Here is a 21,973-nt window from a genome sequence, read left to right as displayed (position 1 = left end):
ACCCTCCCCCCACCCTGCACCTGTCCCTTCTCCTACCCACCCACATTCCCCAGCCCTGTAGACTGGAGGGGCAGAAGCCACAAGACCCAGTCAGAAGGACAGGATGGAGGGGCCCGTGTTAACATTGGGGCTGCTGGCTATACTGGTCGTGTGTGGTAAGAGTGGACATCACCCTGCCCTGAAGGGTCCCTCAGGACTCTCACCCAGGGCTCCCACTGCATGGTTCCCTCCTTAACCTCCTCCCTGGCACATCAGGCCCAACTCCCCACCCCCACTGCCATTTCCCCCTGGAGGGGCTGACCACCAAGCCCCCTTCCTGGGGAGTGGTTGGATCCCCCAGCGGAGCCCAGCCCGGTGGCCCAGCAGGATTTCAGGGCAGCTCCCTTCCTGGCCCCCACTCCCAGCACCTCGTCCCTATCCCTACCCCTCCCCAGGCAGCTGGGGTCTGAACGAGGAGGAGAGACTCATCCGCTACCTGTTTGAAGAGAAAGGTTACAACAAGGAGCTCCGGCCTGTGGCGCACAAGGAAGAGAGTGTGGAGGTCTCCCTGGCCCTCACGCTCTCCAACCTCATCTCCCTGGTGAGAGGCCCCTCGGTGGCTGGGCTGGGGGGCAGGAGGCCAGGAACAGCCTCCTGCAGGCCTGTCTCCCGGACTGGGACGGACGTGGAGGGACCTGGGCGCCAGCTTGGCCTATGGTAGCTCCTCTCCCAGGGAAGCAGGCTCCAGCGCTCTGCACGCTCAATGCCGCCCACAGGTCTTGGGCTGATGCCTCTTCCCCTCCAGCCTCAGTTCTGGGGGGTGCCCCGCATCGGACCCATGACACACTGCTCCTTGGTCTGCCCACCCCTTCCTGACTGTGAGTGCTTGCTGCGGGAGTCAGGCCAACTGCCATGGTTTTCCCTGGGTGGCGGCCAGGCATAGGTGCCTGGTGAATGTGTGCAGGTGAAAGAACCAGGTGTGCCCTCGGGGACAGGTGTCTTGTGTGATTACAGAAAGAAGTAGAAGAGACCCTGACCACTAACGTGTGGATTGAGCACGTAAGGAGAACACCCCACTCAGAGCTGGGGGCAGGGAGGGGGGTGGGTAAGGGTGCAGGGTCCAGGCTCCCCTATGCTCCCTTTTGCTTGGGCATCTCTGGGAGGGGATCTGCCTGTCCTCCAGGAGAGCTGGCTCCTACTACAGGCCCAGTTGCCCTTCCCATCACCTTGTATGGCCACTAGCTCAGATAGAGACTTCTGGTAGATTGGGATTCTTCATCTATGGGAAAATTATCACAATATCTTGATTTTATTAAAAGACACTCTTCTGCCATCTGTCAGCAGTTCATAATACAGACGTACATTTTCTATGTCCACAGTGGAAATAGGCTCCCTTGGTTGTGCAGTGTACATTCTACACAACTGTGCATGACAGACCTGAGTCCTATCTCTGGACTCAGCTCCCCTAAACCTCTTTGTCACAGCTCCCAGACCCTTTCCAGTCTTTCCCCAGGGACGTGAGGAGGGTGGGGGCCTTGGGCAACGGCGGAGCCCACTGCTGACACACCTTTTGGGCTTCCAGGGCTGGACAGACAGCCGGCTGCAGTGGGACGCTAAAGACTTTGGAAACATCAGTGTCCTGCGCCTGCCGCCTGACATGCTGTGGCTCCCAGAGATTGTGCTGGAGAACAAGTTGAGCCGCAGGCCTCCCTGGCATCCCCTCCCCACTCTGCCTCCCCCACCCCTACTGGTTCCAAGCTGGCCGGCATTCGGCATTCACCGTGGCCCTTGTCCTTGTCCCTCAGCAATGACGGCTCCTTCCAGATTTCCTACTCCTGCAACGTGCTCATCTACCCCTCGGGCTACGTGTACTGGCTTCCGCCTGCCATCTTCTGCTCCTCCTGCCCCATCTCTGTCACCTACTTCCCCTTCGACTGGCAGAACTGCTCCCTCAAGTTCAGGTGCACCCACTTGTCCAGCCACCCCGCACCCCAGGGCCCACCACCAGGGGCTGGGGGAGGTGCAGAGAGGCCCCTGCTCTGTCCTGTTTAGAGCTTCCCCGCACCCGCCTGACCACGGACCTCCTCGGCTAGCCTTCCCCCTGCCCCCGCTCGGTGGCCGCAGCCCAGCACTGATGACCCCCCTCTGCCCACTGCCCTCCCCAGTTCCCTCAAGTACACAGCCAAGGAGATCACCCTGAGTCTGAAGCAGGAGGAAGAAGAGGGCCGCTTCTATCCGGTGGAGTGGATCATCATCGACCCCGAGGGCTTCACAGGTGTCGGCAGGAGCCTCTGCAGATGGGCGAGGCGTTGGGGGGGGGGGGGGGCTCAGACACACTCCCGCCCTGATGCACGCGTGCGCACACACACCTGGAACGTGGGCCTACAGGCACCCAGACGGGCAGAGAGACACAGATGGGCACCCACAGAGAAGCACACGCGGACATACCTACCGACACAAATCTAGTACGTTGAAAGGAAAGAAGTCCAAACGGAGGGGATTGTGTCCCAAAGGCAGAGACAGGTGCCAGCACCCCACCCCTTCCCCTGCCCAGGCCAAGAGATCCTCCCAGGTCTGGACAGGGTCCCTGGGGATGGTTGTAGCTGATCGATGAGAAGGGTAGTCAGACTTCTGTTCCCAGTAAGCCCAGGGGTGTGGTTGGGGCTTTAGCGGGCATCCTAGTGTGTATGTCACCCCCTCCCAATGCCTCCACCCCTATCTGTGATCGGACTCAGATCTTCTATGCACCCCCCACCACATGCCCCTGTCCATCGGAGGAGACTTACGTCACACTGGTCCCAAGGCTGTGATTATCACAGCCACGTGGAGGGGGAGGTGGTCTCACTGCATCCTTATCTCTAAGACTTCTTATTTGAACCATATGTGGCCTCAGCTTCTCTGTTTTAGAAGAAGGGGGAAAAAAAAAAACACTCCCGGAATAGAATTTCCCTCTTGCAGATTTCCCCAGGGAAAGACACCCACAAACAGAATCTGAGCTCTCCCCTGGGTGCCCCCTCGGGCTGGCTCACTCCATCCGGCCCCCGCGCTGCCCCAAGGCCCCCCCCCAGCCCCCTGACCTGACACCAAGGCATCCTTCTGCCACCCTTAGAGAACGGGGAATGGGAGATAGTGCACCGGCCAGCCAGGATCAACGTGGACCCCAGCATCCCACTGGACAGTCCCGGCCACCAGGATGTGACCTTTTACCTCATCATCCGCCGCAAGCCCCTCTTCTATGTCATCAACATCCTGGTGCCCTGTGTGCTCATCTCCTTCATGATCAACCTGGTCTTCTACCTGCCGGCTGACAGTGAGCCTCAGAGCCTGTCCCAGCTCCTCGGCCACCTGGGGCAGCCCCTCCCTCTCCCCCAAGGGCGTCTGAGCATAGGCTTCCCCAGCCCTCTCCTCACTTCCTCCTGGGAGCCACAAGGGGGTCACCACGCCTGGGGGCTCCCTGCCCAGGGTCCAGGCATGAGAGACATGTGGCCAGCCAAGTGGAGGGTTTTGTGACCCTGTCTACATCCCCAGGTGGACAGGGCCCCGGGGACGGGGGGTGGAGGGTATCTGTCCCTCTGGGATCCTGCTTCTGCTTCTCACCATGGGGATTCCCAAGGACCCAGGGAGAAGCACTAGACTATCCCTCTGTCCTTGTCACCATGTGTGACCACGGGCCTGGCACACAGAAGGCCCTGCACTTTGAACCAGTGAGTGGGTGATGGCATGTCTAGGAAGATCTCTAGGAAGCCAGGTGTGGAGGATGCAATCTATGCTCACCTGGTTCTAGAAGGCCATGTGTAACCTATGTTACTTGGTTTCACTATAGTTCCAGAATATTTACTACAAGCAAGATGTAGTGAGTCCCTGGGGACAAATGTGATCCAGCCTCTGCTGCTGGCAGAGATTGTAGAAACCAGAGGACTAGGAGCACAGCCCCGGGGGAAAGTAAAATGGGGGAAGCTTTCCTGGAGGAGGTGGTGCTTGAGCTGGAGATGGGTGGGGAGGCACTCTTCAGGTAGAGAAAGGGCCCTGGGGCAGGGCTGTAGGCCTGTGACCACAGTGACCCCCGCACAGCAAGCTCAGGAGCTCGGGTGGGAAGAGCCAGGCAATGCAGATCGGGGTCTCTGAGGGGAGGACTAAGAGTTGGTGAGATATTGATGCTACGAAGATGCCCTGGAACTTTCCGTACAGGGGTGATTTTTGGAGGGTGGCAGGGAGCCGGCTAACGGTGACAGCTGGTGATCATTGAGCACTCGCCCCATGCCGGGCAGCGTGATGAACATTTAACATTCACTCTCTCACTTGGTCCTCACAACATTTAGCAGTTGTGAAAACTGAGGCACAGAGAGGTCAGGCTGATTGCCTAAGGTCACCCAGCTAGTAAGTGGCAGAGCTAGGACTTGAACCCAGGTGCTCTGGCTCCATAGCCCATGATGTTAATCAGGGCACTGTGGCTTTGTGAACAGTGGTGCAAGGGGCGCAGGGGGAGCCCCTGGGCCCAAGGCCAGAGGTGGCAGCTAAGTCCGGCCTCCCCCAGGTGGCGAGAAGACCTCGATGGCCATCTCAGTGCTCCTGGCTCAATCCGTCTTCCTGCTGCTCATCTCCAAGCGGCTGCCCGCCACGTCCATGGCCATCCCCCTCATCGGCAAGTGAGTGAAAGCCGTGCCACTCTGCATCTCCCCCACCTCCCCCTGCCTTGCCCCACCCTGCCCTGCCACACCCCACTGTGCCCCGCCATGCCCCACGGGCTCCAGGCTGAGCGTGTGCCTACAGGTTCCTGCTCTTCGGCATGGTGCTGGTGACCATGGTCGTGGTGATCTGTGTCATCGTGCTCAACATCCACTTTCGCACACCCAGCACCCACGTGCTGTCTGAGGGGGTCAAGAAGGTGAGGGCTCTATAGGCCAAAAGCTGGAGGCTGTCCAGCTGTCCATCTACAGGAGGGCAGGTAGAGACCCTGCGTATCCTTGCATGGGGGAGTGCCACCCTGCATGGCAAAAGTGCCCCAGGCTGCTGCCCACACCACATGGATGACCCTCCCAACGCGCTGCTGCTTGAAAGGAGCCAGGCACAAATGAGCAGAAGCTGCACAGTTTCCTCTCTATGAAGTTCAAGGACAGGCAAAACCAGCCTTTAGTGATAGAAATCAAGACTGTGGTTACCCCGGGGGGTGGGTAGGAAGTGACTGGAGGAGGCACGAGGAGACCTTCGAGATAGTGTTTGAGATCTCATCTGGGGGAATGTTTACACAGTTGAATGCATCTGTAAAAATTCATCTAGCTCTACACTTAAGATCAGTTCATTTGACTGTTATGTTTGCTATACCTCCATTAAAAAAGAAGGCGAGGAATGTGGGGACGGCGTGCCCAGGAGGGGGTGTCCTTGACTCTGGGCCACTGCAGGGCTGCTAGCAGTTCTGGGATGGCTGAGGGTGCTTTAGCAACTTGTTGGGTCATTAGCATAGAAGAGCGCTCAACATTTGGGGGATTTTTCTTACTTGTTTGTTTTTCCGCGAATGAGTTCTGCTGTGTGCTGTGAGCTGAGCAATAGGGGAGAGTTGGAAGCAAACTAAGTGTCCATCAGTAGGGGATCGGGGGAATCAGTGACAGCATCAGACTCAGGAGTACTTTGTGGAGCCAGGAACTTAGTCACAGCAGTTTTGACGTGTAAAGGTGACCCCATGTCTGTAAAATAGCCTCCTTGTGTCCCCCAACCTGCCGCAGCTCTTCCTGGAGACCCTGCCGGAACTCCTACACATGTCCCGCCCAGCAGAGGATGGGCCCAGCCCAGGGGCTCTCGTCCGGAGGAGCAGCTCCCTGGGCTACATCTCGAAGGCTGAGGAGTACTTCCTGCTCAAGTCCCGAAGTGACCTCATGTTTGAGAAGCAGTCCGAGCGGCATGGGCTGGCCCGGCGCCCCACCACTGCACGTGGGTCCCCGGTGGCTTGGGAATTTGGCCCATTCACGGGAGGTGGGCTGGGGGCAGGCCTCATGCCTGCCCCTGGCCTGGTGTCCGCAGGCCGGCCCCCCGCAGGCTCCGAGCAAGCCCAGCAGGAGCTCTTCAATGAGCTGAAGCCAGCTGTGGATGGGGCCAACTTCATTGTCAACCACATGAAGGACCAGAACGATTACAACGAGGTGTGTAGCCACAGGGTCGCCATGCACATAGGGTGTATCCCGTCAAAAGGCAGCTGGGTTCCCCTCGGAGACACACACCCACTTAGATGGAGTCCACTGTGGGTGCAGACTCCGGGCCCCCCAGGAGGCAGAGCCCCTTGGGCAGGGCTCAGTGCCCAGGGCGTACACCCAGGCATAGCTGCAGGCCCACGGCTCCCTTAGGGGCCCTTCTGTCCCAGTGGTCGATCATTTCCTGTCCCTGTTCAACGTCAAGTCTGATACTCCAGACATAAGCAGACATTTATTTTCTTTTTAAGATTTTATTTATTTATTTGAGAGAGAGAGAGAGAGAGAGAGAGCACAGAGGAAGGGGGAGAGGGAGCAGCAGACTCTAGGCTGAGCAGAGAGCCCGATGCGGGGCTCCATCCCAGGACCCCGAGATCATGAACTGAGCCAAAGGCAGATGCTGAACCGACTGAGCCACCCAGGCGCCCCCATAAGCAGACATGTAAAAGGCAGCCTTAGGTGATTGTTCAATATGATACAACCTTTAAAACTCTCTTGAGAAAGGGGAACTGTTTGCCGGTTCACATATGGGCTAGCACAGCAATGAGAGGCTGGGAGGGGGGACAAGGGAGGGGGGACAGTTTACCCTCCTTAGACCCCTAAGAGAGACTCCGGGGCCCCCAGCTCTTCCTCAGGCCCTGGAGCCCTGCAGCAGGGTGAGGAGGGAGGCTGTGGCCCCGCTCTCGGTCTCCTGGATAGAGACCCTGGCTTCAGGGGGGGCCTGGGCCCTGCTTGAGGCAACCCCCACAGATCCACCAGGGCCATGCCTCTGTCATTGGGCGCCCAGCCTGGGGTGTGGGCCTTCCTCACTCCACTGTCTCTGTCTCCACCCACCCCCAGGAGAAGGACTGCTGGAACCGAGTGGCCCGCACAGTGGACCGACTCTGCCTATTTGTGGTGACACCCATCATGGTGGTGGGCACGGCCTGGATCTTCCTGCAGGGCGCCTACAACCAGCCTCCACCTCAGCCCTTCCCCGGGGACCCCTTTTCCTACCACGAGCAGGACAAGCGCTTCATCTAGAGTAGGCCTGCCCTGCCCCACTGGCCCAGCTCCCAGACAGCTACGGGTGGGGCCTCTGGCCTGGAAGGGATGAGCAGGTGGGGGGGTAGCCGTGTGGACAGGGGTGTCTGAGGGAGGACAAGTCCTTCCTGGGGCAGCCAGCTTCTGGCCCTGCGGCTTGAGTCCAGCTGATCCTGCAAGGCTGAGGCAGGAAGAGCTGGGCTTTCCTGAGATTAAGAGAGGAAGGGAGAAACCCCACTCTTCAACCGCAGATCCTCTGCAGGTAAAGACAGGAACCATCGAGCAGGTCTGAGAGTGGACATCGGTTGGGGGGGAGGGGCTGAACAATTTGGGGGAAAAAAGGGGCTGGCTCAAGGGACCAGGGAGGAGCCACTCAGGCTGGCCTTTTAAGACCCCTCTGTGACGAGTCAGAAAGGCAGAGGCCTCTTCTTGCCTCCCCTCCCCGAGGTGGGGGTAGAGCAGTGGGATCCTGTGCCTTCACTTTCCTCTTCCTCCAGCCACTCTCCTCTCCACAACCCCTCACCCTTGGGCTTCTGGGGTACCCCCTGGGGCTGATGTGGGGATACCTCCCTCTCTAGGCCTCTTAAGGAAAGAGGCTTCCAGCAGGGGTGGGAGCACCAGGGTTGCAAAATAGCCTTCCCCAGCCTTTTCTGCCATGGTGACTCTGTCTGGGTGCCTCAGGGAAACTGAGGACGGGTGGAAGGGTCAGGGTCAACACCCACAAAGACTAAAGGTCAGCTTGTCAACCTCGGGTCACACACACAATCCTAGAGCCCCAGAACTCAGCCCTCCCAAGGAGTGTCACCTCTTGGGCTTCTATTCTCCTTCCCAAAGTAGGGTTTCCATATGATATTTGGGACATACTCTTAATAAGAAAAATTATTCATTGTTTATCCAAAATTCCAACTTAACTGGGTATCCTGTTTTGTTTCATTCTGGGGGGAAGTGGCAGAGAAAGATCTTAAGCAGGCTCCATGCCCAGCACAGAGCTCAATGGGAGCTCAAACTCACAACCCTGAGATCATGACCTGAGCCGAAATCAAGAGTCAGATGCTCAACCAACTGAGTCATCCAGGCGCCTTGTATTTTTATTTGCTAAATTTGGCAACTCTATCCCAAAGGGAGCCCCCGGCCATCCCATCCCAAGAGCCAAAGGCTGAGGCTGCAGATGCTGGGAGACATGGTTGCCTACCTCCAAGATGGCCCCAGTGATCCCCACCCCCTGGTATTCACACCCTGTGCAGCCCCCTCCCTCACTGCACCAGACTTGGTCTGTGTGACCAACAGAATGAGGCAGAAGTGATGATGTGCCACTTCTGAGACTAGGCTCTAAAAGACAGGGCGGCACCCCCCCCCCCCCCCGGCTTCTGCTCCATTGCTCTTGCTTTCAGCCGGATCTCTCACTTTGGGGAAGCCAGCTGGCACGGGGAGCTGTCCTCTGGAGAGGCCCACCTGGCAAGGATCGGAGGCCCTCTGCCTATAGCCCCATGAGTGACCTTGGAAGCAGATCCTCCAGCCCCGGTGGGGCCTTCAGATGAGACCACAACCCCGCTCAGCATCTTGGGCACAGCCCCATGAGTTCCTGGCCAGAGCCACCCAGCTAAGCTGCTCCTGGATTCCTGATCCTCAGAAACTGTGTGGGATAGTATATGTTTGCTGCTTTAATAGACAAAATTTTGGGGTGCTTTGTTACACCAGAGGGCCATCTGGGACAAGCCACTCTCATGTCTTAGGTTTAGTTTTCTTATCAACAAAATGTGTGTGTAAGTCCCATTTGTGAGGTGTTGTGAAAATCGAATTTGCTAGTAGGCATAAAGGTCCTTACATGTGTCCTACAAATTTAAGGGGTGGTTATGGTTTTTTTAAAAAGGATTTTATTTATTTATTCCTGAGAGACAGAGAGAGAGGCAGAGACAGGCAGAGGGAGAAGCAGGCTCCCCTCGGGGAGCCTGATGCAGGACTCCATCCCAGGACCCCGGGATCACGACCTGAGCCAGAGGCAGATTGCCCAACCACTGAGCCACCCAGGTGCCCCAAGGGATGGTTATTTAACTCATTCCTCAGTTGTGGGACTAGATCACAGGGGATGAGCCTGTGGTCTCATATGTCTGAGGCTGGCAGGGGGTCTGAGGGCAGATGGGAGCAAGCACAGGGGACCCAATTATTCTCCTCCTTGACACACACAGTTAAGATCTTCACAGCTCAACCCATTTCCCTCTGAGGTAGCTGGTGACCTCGTTAGCTCAGGTATACAAAAGGTGAGATTTTGGGTCTTTCAATGGAAATGAACAAAAGACAGACCTCTTTTTTTTTTTTTTTTTTTAAAGACAGACCTCTTAACTGCAAAACTGACCCATTACTTCTGACTTCCAATATGAACCGTGTGCAGATTCGAGGTACACATATTTAATTTTTTTCCCTCCAAATAGGAAGAGTAGCTCAGACTTACACCTACCAGATGAGCCAGAAGTCTGGGGCTTCCCTAGGATCATCCTCCATGAGAGGGTCCCCATCTCAACACCAACAAAGGCCCTGAAACAGATCCCTCAGCCACTGTCCTTGCTCCTCTCTGCCACACGATGGCACTGTTGGCAACTGCCAGGTGAATCCTCTGGCGTCCAGCCCTGCTCAGTGGCAGTGGCATGGAACCTTCCAGAGAAGACAACCACAAAATGCCATACCCGATCAAGAGTGCCCCGTGCAAGGTTCCCAGGGTCACAACGGGACCCTCACCAGCACCCATTCCTCCAGCAGTGCAACCCCAGGGGGCTGTCAGCACTGGTCCCCTCTCTGGGTGACACAGATTCTCCCCAGGAAGTCACAACCACAAGGAGCCAGCTTCCTGTGGAACCACAGAGTGCCCCTACCCTACACAGTCTCCCCAGGCCATCAGGGCTACTCACCCTCCTTCAAACAGTGATGAATCCATTAGGGATGCACTGGGCTGCAAGGAACAGAAACCCAAAGAACCGTGGTTCAAACAAAAAGGCTCCCTCTTTGTTGCATAATAAGATCACGAGGCAGTGGTTGCACCATTGGCTCAGCTGCCCCACAAAGCTCTTAGCCCCCCAGGCCCTGTGCTCTCTGCCCAGCCCTCCCTTCTTAGCATGTTGGCTCTGTCCTCATGCCTGTCGCTCCAGGTTGCAAGCTGACTGCCACAGATCCGCAGTTCACATCTGTGTTTAAAGCAGGAAAGGAGCCGGCCACTTCTAGCCCCTTAATCAGAAAGCAAAGGCTCTCTCCAGAAGCCTTCCAGCTGACTTCTGTGGACATCCCACCAGCCAAGATGTTTTTACATGGCCACCCCTCTCTGCAAGGGAGCCTGGGACATGAGCACTCCACTTTTCCAGCCTCTGGAAGACAAAGTGGAAAGGGGGACTAACTATCAGACACACTGCACCTGCCCCTTTAGCCCCTCCAGGGCAGCACCACTCTCCTCAGGTGACCCACCGTCCTGAGAACCCCAAGGAGACTTTGCCTCTTCTCCCACAGCAGGAGAGAAGGAGAAAAGACAGGAGCTGAAATCTCTTCATACGTAGGGAAGTGGTGTAATTCGTATCAGAGGGACGTCAATCTCCACCATCGCCCTTTCCCCTCCTGGACACTTGTAGAGAAGGGGAAGGAGAGTCAGAAATGTTGGAGCATCAGCCAGACCACCACTGACCAGGGCAGTGGGGTTGAGGGTGAACAGGTGGTCCGCTATTTAGCAGGTGCCATTAGTGGTCTTGGCAGGGACTCCAGAGGGGGAGAGGTGCTGCTCTGGGGAGCACCAAGGGGCAGGCTGGGGAAAAGGGGCAGCTGGCTTTACAAACCCAGGGAAAGGGCACCATACTCCTCAAGATCGAGGTTTGGGGGTGAGATCAAGGCTTGGGGGTGGGGCCCAGAGAAGGGTGACTGGGAAAAGCAGGTGCCACCACTACTGTCCTTCTGACCCCAAAGTCCTTGTGAGGACAGACAGGAGGGACGACTTGCAGCTGTGGAGGACAAAAGACAGGTGAGCCCATGGCCACAGCTGGCAGCAGGGCCCTCAGCTCCTAGACCCGCCTCAGCCCTACCCTTCCCCTGACTTCAAACTACAAACTGGATGGAGCATGTTTTCTGGCCCAGGTGGGTCCCCTCACCTGACACTCTGGGGGCACAACCTTGATCTTGTCCGCCTGCCCTACTGAACTGTGACCTCCTGTGAGCCACCCAGGCTCAGCCTGGCTTCCCTTGCAGTCCCCCTGCTGCCCGTCTGGCCTGCTGCCTGCCACATGTGAGGGACTCCCTAAGTTTATGGATCCACTTAAGAAATATGGAGGCCACACAAAGGACCCCCTATCCAAGGGTTGTTCTGTTCCCAAGAGCCCCAAGTCACAGATCTTCCTCAACTCTCCTTCTTTCAAAGCTTACCAGGCCCATGTCCCGTGCCTCAGAGCCTGGGTGGGCCCTAAACTATCCCCCTAATTTGCATTAAGGTATCAGGACCTGGACAACATAGTACATCTCTCTCCTAGGCTTTACCTCCAGTGTCTGGGCCCAGTGCACCACCCATGTTAGGCTGGTAGGACAGGTTTGGGGTCCTCCATCATGTCACAGAGAAACTTGGGTACAGAACATGCCTCCATACCTCCTCAAATCCTGACCCGCTGGAGGAACAGAGGAGGGAGCCCAGTTCTGGGCCCTTCCTCACACTCTGCTCCCTCCCATGTCTGCTTGTGTCTTCAGGAACATAGGCTGGGACTGCAGACTCAGACAGAGGGGATGGAGGCTGGGCTGTCTCTATTGGGGCAGATAGGCCCCCTCTGTCCCCTCCCCAGCCCAGGTAACCTGAGCCTGGCATTTTGTCCATCTTGTAACAGCTGACAGTGCTGTGGTCGGACAGCTGGTGGGGCTGGGCTGGCCTGGCTGGGGTGGGAGCATGGGCTGTTATATGAGATCCAGAGTCGACAGCTCTCTACCCTGAGCTGGGGAGCGGTTGTCCCACCCGTCACTGTAGAGGGCTGTGGCACCATGCTCCGGGGCCAGGGGCTGCTGCTCCTCCCACCGCTGCTGGCCGTCTGCCTGGGTACGGACTCAGGGGGTCAGGAGCCTGGGGGGGCCTGGAGTAGAGGTCCCAGGCCTCAGGGGACAGAGGGTCTGGAGGCTTTTGAAGCCTTCTCCCACCCCCAGCGCCCTAATTCTCCATATCACACCCTCCTGTGGCCTCCCCTTCTTTCTGCCCCAAGGCCCCTGTGGCCAGGCTCACTGCTGGCTGTTGCAGGAGCTGAGGCCCGGAACCAGGAGGAGCGGCTGCTCGCAGACCTGATGCACAACTACAATCCCCACCTGAGGCCCGCTGAGCACGATTCGGATGTGGTCAATGTCAGCCTGAAACTCACCCTCACCAACCTCATCTCCCTGGTAAGCCACAGGCCTGTGGGACAGTGGGGGACACAGAGGCCCAGTGTACCGGGCCCCTGGGACCTGCTGGGGAGAAGGGGCTGGCTCTAGCAGCCAGGCCAGGGCAGAGGGGGAGGAAGGACTCTACAGAGAGGAGGCTGGAGATCTGGAAAGCTCCCAAGAGGCTGGGGTCCTGGAGTACAGGGGTCTATAGGGACTAACATCCGGAGAGGGCAAGTAATGGGAGCTTAGCCTTCTGTAATGCACCCCCAGAATGAGCGAGAGGAGGCACTCACCACCAATGTCTGGATAGAGATGGTAAGAGGCCACCTTGCAGTGCTTTCCTGTCTGGGCTCCCACCCTAGGGTCCCAAGGCCCTTAGAGCTGCTTGCCTTCCCCCGCCCCCTCCCTGCCTCTTCTGGCCTACCTGGGCTCAGCTCCTGTTTCTGGGGTGGGGGTGGGGCGTCCCAGAGGAGAGCAGGGCCTGGCAACCCCACTCTCCCTGCAGCAGTGGTGCGATTATCGCCTGCGCTGGGACCCGCAAGACTATGAAGACCTGTGGGTGCTAAGGGTGCCGTCCACCATGGTGTGGCGGCCGGACGTCGTGCTGGAGAACAAGTGAGGAGGGGTGCCAAAAGGACACCAACTGCAGTGCCCAGCAGGACAAGGGGGCTCTGGGGAAAAGGGACAGGTTGACAGAAGGTGCAGATGGGGGAACACTGGTTGGAGCAGGTGCTGCTGAGGGTGGGGCCCGGTGCGCGGACCTGCCTCTGGAGGCCTGGTTCCTCCTCGTCCTCCTCCACCTCCTGCCACCTGTCATCTGGTGGGCTCCCTCTCTCTGACCTGGGGATGAGGGCAGCTTCCACAGAAGCTGTCAGGAGTCAGTAGGCATGAAGTGCTGCCGTCGTGGCGCTGGCACTTTGCAAGAGCTGAAGAGATGTTAGTACCATTAGGACCAGGCCCCGGTGACGAGGGGGTGGGGTGGAGGAAGTCTGGGGGCGATGCAGGTGGGGAGTAGCGGACCCTGTGGCTGTGAAGGGCTGGGGTCCCCGGTCCTCATCCACGCAGGGCAAGGGCTGGCCGAGGGTGTGGGACTGGGGTGAGCCGGGGCTGCCAGGGACGTGAGCCCCCAGCCTCGGGGCCTGGCCTGTGCGCAGCGTGGACGGCGTGTTCGAGGTGGCCCTCTACTGCAACGTGCTCGTGTCTCCTGATGGATGTGTCTACTGGCTGCCACCTGCCATCTTCCGCTCCTCCTGCCCGGTCTCTGTCACCTACTTCCCCTTCGACTGGCAGAACTGCTCCCTCGTCTTCCAGTGAGGCCATTTATGGGGCTGGGGGGGGACGGGGAGGGAGGATTTAGAAAGATGCCCTAGGAGGAGCCTGGCTGGGTGGCGGACGCGAGGCTTCTCACCAAGGGCCAGGCCTCATCTCTCGGGGGCCTCTCTACCCATCTCACACCCAGACACCCACATACCTCCCTGCTAAATCACAGTCCCCTGGCTCAGCCTCCTTCCCTGCCTCAGTTTCCCTGCCTGTGACCCAAGGGAGCAATTCATGACCAAGGCGGCTGGGCAAGAAGGCACACGCATGCCCGCGATGTACATACATGCCCACACGAGTGCCACCCACACCCCATGGAGAGGTAGAGGCTGTCTCAGTCTCCTCATCCAGAAATGGGGGAAAGGAGGTCTTTCCCATAATTTAGAGGAGCAGTCTTTTTTACAAGGAGACCCTACAGGGAGACCCTCCTTAACAAACAGACCAGACAGGGACAGACCATCATCCCTCCTGCCCCGGAGGCAGCAGAGGGGAGGAACACAGGGGACTGAGCTCCAGCCTCCCAGCCCTTCCACAAAGACTCCTCTGACCCCCAGGGGGCCCGAGTCCCCGTCCTGCCCTTACCCCAACTCCCGGCCAGGGTTCTGTGGAGAACTCAGGAATTCTGAGTTTTGCACTCTTTGAGGCAATACTGCCCTCAGTTGCCCTCAGATGACCCTCTGTGTGACCTCAGAGATGGATCTACACACACTTCACTCCCCATCATCCAGGTCCCAGACCTACAGCACCAATGAGATCAATCTGCAGCTCAGCCAGGAAGATGGTCAGACCATCGAGTGGATTTTCATCGACCCCGAGGCCTTCACAGGTATCCTCTTCCCAGGACCCCTGCTGGACCTGGCCCCCAGGGCATGGCCAGACTAAGATCGTACCCCCCCCACCCCGCCCCATGTCACTCAAGGTGAGCACTACGGCAAATCATTAAAAAGTGTATTTTTAAGAGCCCAGCAAAGTTCTCACTTCCCCACGATAATGTCTCCAGTTTGGGTGGGAGGGGGTCAGGCATCCAGTCTCCCCCGAATGGCGCTCTTTGGGCGCATGCTGGCCGCCCCATAGCTAGGTCGCCGGGGCCGTGGGGATCCGCCCGGCCTGCCCTCCGTGTGCCCACCCTGGCCTGCTGCCCGCAGAGAACGGGGAGTGGGCCATCCGGCATCGGCCCGCCAAGATGCTGCTGGACGTGGCCGCGCCGGCCGAGGAGGCGGGCCACCAGAAGGTGGTCTTCTACGTGCTCATCCAGCGCAAGCCCCTCTTCTATGTCATCAACATCATCGCGCCCTGTGTGCTCATCTCCTCGGTCGCCATCCTCATCTACTTCCTTCCTGCCAAGGGTAGCTGTAGCCTGGGGGAGGGGGGCCATGGCCCCAGCTGGCAGCTCGGGGAGGGCACGGCGTTGGGGCATCACACACGAGACCACCTGTCCTGGGGACCAGGGGCACTGGGCTCCTTGTGGGGCAGGGGAGGTCCCCATGGCAGGGAACTTGAGATCTGCTCTGAAGGCCTCTTGGTTATGGGCAGCGGGTGGCCAAAAGTGTACCGTCGCCATCAACGTGCTCCTGGCCCAGACTGTCTTCCTCTTCCTTGTGGCCAAGAAGGTGCCCGAGACCTCCCAGGCAGTGCCACTTATCAGCAAGTAAGACTGGCCCTCGCGCCTCCCGTCTGCCTCCTCCCCTCCATTCCCTGGAACTCGGGGCACTACCCTCCTGCCACTCCCACCTCACCTGTCCTCGGTGCCAACCCCTCACCCAGCTGAATCTGGGGGAGTCAGCTGCTAAGGGTGGGGGTGCATCTGGAGATGAGGTGCCAAAGGGCCAGCCCCACCTCCTGCCTACCCAACCCCGGCAGGTACCTCACCTTTCTCCTGGCGGTGACCATCCTCATTGTTGTGAATGCCGTGGTCGTGCTCAACGTGTCCCTGCGGTCCCCACACACACACTCCATGGCTCATGGGGTCCGAAAGGCAAGGCCTCTCCCTGCCCACTCCAGCATCCTCCTGTCCAGTCCACTCACAAGCATCCTCCTGTCCACCCCTTCCCCTTCTCTACTCCCCTGCCACGTTCAGCGGCACACCTACCCTGTATCTTGAAGCATGTCCCCAAATGGATTAATAATGACACCGAGTGCTATGTGGCAGGTGTATTATGCACACTAACAACTGGATCTTCATAAACTCCTCTGAGGTGGGTGTTAGTACCATCTCCTGTCGGCCAGTGAGGAAGCTGAGGCACAGAGAGATTGATTCGCTCACCCAAGGTCACACGGCTAGGAAGCAGAAGCAAGGTGCTGCCCAGGCAGTCTGGCGCCAGAGCCTGTGTGATCTGCAGCCCACCTGTAGCAGTCGGCTGGGACCCTTGCTGCAAATGCAGATTCTCAGGCCCACCTCAGGCATTGTGGGCCAGAACTGCCAGGGTGGGGCCCGGGAACCTGTGTAGTGAGCGCCCTGGTGATTCTGATGTGCACACAGATGTGAGGACCTAGGCTCACGTCTGGCACAGAACAGTCCAGTTGTACTGGGGTCAAGCCACTGACCCTAATGTGCTTGCTGCCCCTGAGCCCCTGGTGGCTCGAGCCCTCCGTGCCAAACTTCACCTTCTGCTCTGAAGCCTAGCCTGGCTGCCCACATGCCCAGGTCTGCTGCTACTGAGCTAAGCCCACCAGAAACCCCTCTCTCCAGGTGTTCCTACGGCTCTTGCCTCAGCTGTTGCGGATGCATGTTCGCCCACCAGCCCCAGCAGCTGTGCGAGACACCCGGCGCCAGCTACAGAACGGCTCCTCCTTGGGATGGCCAATCACCGCTGGGGAGGACATTGCTCTCTGCCTGCCTCGCAGTGAACTTCTCTTCCGGCAGCGGCAGCGCAATGGGCTGGTGAGGGCAGCGCTGGAGAAGCTAGGTGAGGCAGGGGGTATGACACTGGGGACCCTCCTCCCCAGGGACTCCAAACGGGCAGGCCTGTCGGCCAAAGCACCAGGGATGGCAGAGGAGCGTCCAGGTTGAGGAGAGAGAAGCTAGGCCGCTCAGGAGAGACTAACTTCTCAGACTACTTCTTCTCCACTCTATCCCCAAACCTTACCCTCTCTCACCAGAGAAAGGCCCGGAGCCAGGGCAGAGCCAGGAGCTGTGTGGCAGCCTGAAGCAGGCTGCCCCGGCCATCCAGGCCTGTGTGGAAGCCTGCAACCTGATTGCCCTCGCCCGGCACCAGCAAAGTCACTTTGACAGCGTAAGGGGGATTGAGTACCCAGGGAGGGACTTGGACCTGGGACGGGGGCCAAGATGAGTAGGGTGGCCATGGTTGGGCAATGGGATGGGCCAGGGGACTATGGCAGAAGCCAGGTTAAAGTCTGGAAGGAGATGAGAAGGGCTGAAGGACATGGAGAAGAGAGGCCTGCTGGATGACCAAGGATGGCACAGTGACCCAGGTCAGGCTTGGTGTCACTGCTGGCCATCCCACACCCTGCCTCTCACCCTCAGGGTAGCGAGGAGTGGTTCTTGGTGGGACGCGTGTTGGACCGTGTCTGCTTCTTGGCCATGCTCTCGCTTTTTGTCTGTGGCACCGCTGGCATCTTCCTCATGGCCCACTACAACCAGGTGCCCGCTCTGCCATTCCCTGGAGACCCCCGCTCCTACCTGCCCTCACCTGACTGAGCTGACCAACTGCTGAGAGCCATGCGGAGTCTTATCAGCTGTGTTCTTCAGTGGCTGGGGTCATGAGTGTGCTCTTTGGGAAGTGGCCTTCAGGACCACCAGGCCTGAGAAATAAAGCACGGGAAATAAAGAGACCAAGCTGGAGTCCTTGAGTGGTTGAGAATGGCTGTGGGCAGGGTGCACTGTTGGAATCAGCATCCACATGGCTTTGGCTAGCTAGTCCTGGCAATCCCCTCACCTCAGCAAGACGTTAGCAACTCCTGCCATTTCTGAAGCCCTAAGGACTCTGTCTTGTATGACGTCCCCAACTAGGCAAGGTCCCATCCCTCCAGGACTGGGCCTCCCTACCTTTGTACGAGTCCCTCCCCACAGGCTCCCAGAGGAGAGAGGTCAAGAGAGATGTGAAGAATAGCAGGCAATGTTCTCTTGAAAGAAGGGCAGCAGCCCACGCCAGCTGGTATGTCCCTTTTCCACTTTCTGGGTGCTATAAGCATCCGAGACTCTGCTGCACAAGTGACCTTTCCATTCATATGCATTTTTTTTTTGGTCATTGATCACAGAAGAGTTACTCATGTCATCAGGGACAAGCAAGGGTCACTATTTCCCCACGTTTCATTTGGGCAGATTGGGGCTCCAAGTGAGAGGTGGCTTCCCAGAACACTGATGGCTAGGGCAGCCGTCATGAGAGCCTGTGTCTCTCATGAATAAACATTTAAAAATCTTTTTTTTAAAATATTTTATTTACTTATTCATGAGAGACACAGAGAGAGAGAGCGAGGCAGAGACACAGGCAGAGGGAGAAACAGGCTCCACACAGGGAGCCCGACGTGGGACTCGATCCCAGGTCTCCAGGATCACACCCCAGGCTGCAGGTGGTGCCAAACTGCTGCACCACTGCCCCTAAATATTCAAAATCTTAAAAAAAAAAAAGAACACTGGTGGTTAAATAAAGTTTGGAATGCAGAATTCCCAACCCAATTTTAGACACTCCCAAGAAAGATTCGGTGGCCTGGAAAACAGACCCCTCTTCCTTCTCTTCTCAAAGGGCAGAGCATTTGCACTGGTCCCAAAGGATGCTTAAGACAAGGAGGAGCTGGGCAGAGAGGCTGGGAGGTGATGGGCTGGGCTTTCCCTTCCGGAAGGAGATTCTGGATCCACTTAGAAAACAAGATGACGGGATCCCTGGGTGGCACAGCGGTTTAGCGCCTGCCTTTGGCCCAGGGCGCGATCCTGGAGATCTGGGATCGAATCCCACGTCGGGCTCCCGGTGCATGGAGCCTGCTTCTCCCTCTGCCTGTGTCTCTGCCTCTCTCTGTGTGTGTGATCATAAATAAATAAAAATTTAAAAAAAATTTAAAAAAAAAAAAAAAAGAAAGAAAACAAGATGACCAGCTGAGGTCTTCCTGGAGGGAGAGGCAAGGCCCGGCTTTGAGAATACAGCTGGGGCCCGAGTTCTGTTGGTGAGGAGAGAACCCGAGCAGGTCATTTGTGCCCTCTGAGCCTCTGTTTCTTCATCTGCAAATATGGGTTCGGATTTCCCTTTCCTATCCGCCCCCATCAGAGGATCAAAGGTGCGGGTGACAGTGAATCAAAAATGTGCATAAGGGGCAGCCCCGGTGGCGTGCGCCTGCAGCCCGGGGTGTGATCCTGGAGACCCGGGATCGAGTCCCACGTCGGGCTCCTTGCATGGAGCCTGCTTCTCCCTCTGCCTGTGTCTCTGCCCCTCTCTCTCTGAACAAATAAGTCTTTTTTTAAAAAATGTGCATAAGACCTGACAATGGGACATCGTGGGGGCCGGGGGGGCTGGTAATAACCGCCTTCCCCAAGCACAGGGGTGCTGGCTTGGCGGCTCCACCAGCAGCAGGTTCGCGTCCTTAACTCCCGTGCGCGCCGCCCCTGTGTCCCCGGAGCAGACGCTTCGGATCCGGGAGGCGCTCGCCCCGAGCCTGGCGGGCCCATCTGAGGTTCCGGTGAGCTTTGCACTAACTGCGTCACCTGGGGTCGGTCTCCCAACATCTCCGACCGCCTCGGGGGGCGCGATGAGCTCCTTCGCTCCCCCGCACAGGTCAGCAAGACGGAAGACTCCGCGCGGGCGGCTGCGTCCAGCGCCGGACACCGGCGGTCCGGTTCCAGCCACACGGCGACCCGAAGGGGCGTGGCCGGGACCCAGGAGGAAACAGCCTCGGGCAGGTGAAGAGCGAGTCCAGGACGGTGCAGCCGCCCCCGGGGGGGGGGGGGGGTGTGTGTGTGGAGTCGGGGCGGCCCCTCGGACGCGCGGCGGGGACCCAGGCAGCCTCCGCGCAGCCGCCGCGCAGCCGCCCGGGGCCGGCGTCCCGGGATACCCGCCCCGCACCGGACTAGCGCGCAGAGGTTCCGCTGCGCCGCGCGCAGCCGGAAGTGGCCGGGCCCTAAACTGGGCGGGGGGGGAGACCCGGCGGAGCGGAAGTCACTCCGTGAGGCAGTGGCGACGGCGGCGGTGAGAGGATGAACAACAAGTTCGACGCGTGAGTGGCGCGTGGCCGCCCCGCGGGGCCCCTTCCCCCAGCCGTTCCCCCCGCGCCCGCCTCCACGGGGGCTGGCAGCGGCGAAACTCCCCGGCGCCGTCCTGCGGCCTGGGCTTGGGCTGCGGGCCTTCGCGGCCCGGGCGGCCGGCGGGGGAGCAGGGGGGCTGGGGAGGGAGGCGTCATGCAGGGGTGCGGAGGGGGGTACGGCCCGAGGGCGAAGCGCGGGGTCCCGGGAGGAGGTGGCCGCGCCGCCCGGAAGGAGATTTTTGGACGCCCCGCCCCGGCGGGTGCGGGTTGCCGGCGGCGCGGAGGGGCGGGGACGGCGGCGACGGCGGCGGTTTTGGGGTGTTGGCGCAGCCCGGCCGCCCTGCGGGGCTCCACGCACACGCTCTCCCGCCTGGGCAGCTCGCCTCGCCCCTCCGAGTCAGGGTTCTCCTCTGCAGAGTGGGGACGGTGACAGCCCGGGCCGGAGAGTGGTGAGGATGCAGTGAGGTAATGTGGCCGTTGGCGCCTGCAGGCGGCTCAGTTACGGAATGTCCCGGCCTTCCCGAGGCTCCTTCCTGCTTCCTTTCTCCTCCCCCTTCCCCGCCCCCCCCCCCCCCAGCACGCTCCCTAGGAGCTGCTCCTGTTCTGGTCCACCGAGCACCCCCCTGTCATTGCCCCCGTTTCCACCTCCCCAGTTCCAGCAGCATCGTTTGGGGTCGCAAAAAAAAAAAAAAAAAAAAAGGAAATGCAGAATTATTTCTTTGCACGTTTTCCTCTAGCGATTGTGTCTTGAGGCAGGTTATGTGCTTCTAGTAAGCATAGTTGATCTCTAGGGACCTAGATTCCCAGGTCCAGACCCACCAGTTTACCGCTTATATGACAGTGGAAGAGTCACCCAGCCATTGTTCACGTAAAGCACGTTAGCGGTTGGGGCCCTGCTGCTCTCCTGGTGTGTGAGGATCAAATCGGGTTCAGCAAGTGCTTAAAGGGACTTTGTAAATTGCTAATAGGGAGGAATGTAAAGTGGCATCACTGTTTAGGTTGTGACCTGCTGCTGATGGGAAATTGTATTTTTTTGGAATTTTTTTGTTTTTTTTGTGTGCCCCCCCCCCCCCCCCCCCAGTACAATGAGTGCTGGTTTGCACATTTGGGAGTCCCGGGATTCCAGCGCTCTAGGCAGCTCCTCTGGAATGTGTTCCTGGTTGCTGAGAAGTCTCTGGGACTTGGAAAAAGTCTTTGGCTAAACGTTCCCCCAGCCTGCTCTTAGCTGAGCCCATCTCAATAGGAACAGCCACACTTCCCACCCCCCACCCCCATTTGCACCCCTTATATCTTAAATCTTTGCAACACCAAATTCCAGATCTAAGTCCTCCTTCAGTAGAGCTTTCTGTAAATGCTGTACCTCTTCCTCCACTGAATTGAACAGATCAACATTGCATCTTAGGAAGGCACTTTATGGGTCAGCTAAGCCGAGTCTTGCCCATATCATTTGGGGATCTGCGGTAAGCTAATTTAAGAATGATAGTAACAGTTTTCATAGGAATCTTGGTAGATACTTTTCATAGGTTATTTCTACTGCTAACAACTCTGCTAAGGGGATCATGTTACCTCCTTTTATAGATAGGAAAATGAGGCCCTCTGAGGTTAAGTAACTTGCCCACGAAAACAGGAAGGCGCAGGAAGGCGCACGTAGCAGGATTCAAACCCCGGTTTGTTTAACCTTGGTTCAAGTAACTCTTGACAAAAATTAACCTGGGTCATTTTTAATTCGTTCTAATTATTTACTATGCCTTATAATAACCCAGAATTTTTTAACATCTCCTAGGTATGCAGGAAAAAAAAAAAAAAAGCTCTCATTTATTTGAAATTAGCAATTAGAGACCACACTCCTGTCCCTAGTTTTTATTTTTCATGTAACAAGTTTGTAGGTTTTTTTTTTTAAGTTTGTTTATTTAAATAATCTC

General features: G+C 57.9%; 3 protein-coding genes across 10 annotated transcripts in view; all 3 read left to right on the top strand.

The window, feature by feature from the left end:
- The first annotated feature begins 15 nt into the window (after positions 1 to 15).
- Positions 16 to 9,020, top strand: CHRND (cholinergic receptor nicotinic delta subunit). Its single transcript, XM_072719164.1, has 12 exons — positions 16 to 155; positions 435 to 580; positions 994 to 1,038; positions 1,562 to 1,671; positions 1,785 to 1,940; positions 2,145 to 2,254; positions 3,089 to 3,289; positions 4,514 to 4,625; positions 4,750 to 4,864; positions 5,700 to 5,904; positions 5,995 to 6,113; positions 6,999 to 9,020. Exons 1-12 carry the CDS (start codon positions 104 to 106, stop codon positions 7,179 to 7,181), a joined length of 1,554 nt encoding a protein of 517 aa, XP_072575265.1. The 5' UTR covers positions 16 to 103; the 3' UTR covers positions 7,182 to 9,020.
- A 1,301-nt stretch (positions 9,021 to 10,321) lies between these two features.
- Positions 10,322 to 17,656, top strand: CHRNG (cholinergic receptor nicotinic gamma subunit). 3 transcript variants are annotated; one of them, XM_072719161.1, is made up of 12 exons: positions 12,125 to 12,228; positions 12,424 to 12,563; positions 12,816 to 12,860; positions 13,051 to 13,160; positions 13,700 to 13,855; positions 14,591 to 14,688; positions 15,008 to 15,208; positions 15,396 to 15,510; positions 15,723 to 15,837; positions 16,552 to 16,768; positions 16,962 to 17,095; positions 17,347 to 17,656. In XM_072719161.1, the coding sequence occupies exons 1-12, from the start codon at positions 12,174 to 12,176 to the stop codon at positions 17,518 to 17,520; spliced, it is 1,560 nt and encodes a 519-aa protein (XP_072575262.1). In that variant the 5' UTR covers positions 12,125 to 12,173; the 3' UTR covers positions 17,521 to 17,656. The 3 variants fall into 3 exon arrangements, with proteins under 3 accessions (XP_025862031.2, XP_072575263.1, XP_072575262.1); XM_026006246.2 differs by having other exon boundaries at positions 10,322 to 12,563; XM_072719162.1 differs by lacking the exons at positions 15,723 to 15,837; positions 17,347 to 17,656 and having other exon boundaries at positions 12,026 to 12,563; positions 16,962 to 17,076.
- A 2,185-nt stretch (positions 17,657 to 19,841) lies between these two features.
- The window catches only part of EIF4E2 (eukaryotic translation initiation factor 4E family member 2), a 32,017-nt gene continuing 29,885 nt past the window's right edge, over positions 19,842 to 21,973 (top strand). For 3 of the 6 annotated variants that reach the window (XM_072719159.1, XM_072719158.1, XM_072719157.1), the window contains exon 1: positions 19,921 to 20,024. In XM_072719159.1, the coding sequence (XP_072575260.1) occupies positions 20,005 to 20,024 (20 nt within the window). In that variant the 5' untranslated portion in view covers positions 19,921 to 20,004. Of the gene's footprint in view, positions 20,025 to 21,973 lie in introns of all 6 variants that reach the window. The other 3 variants (XM_026006245.2, XM_026006243.2, XM_026006244.2) reach the window with 2 other exon arrangements.

Source organism: Vulpes vulpes, chromosome 9, assembly GCF_048418805.1.
Source record: "Vulpes vulpes isolate BD-2025 chromosome 9, VulVul3, whole genome shotgun sequence".
NCBI lineage: Eukaryota > Metazoa > Chordata > Mammalia > Carnivora > Canidae > Vulpes > Vulpes vulpes.
Note: the sequence above shows the minus strand (reverse complement) of the source record. Positions and strands in the feature narration are given on the sequence as shown.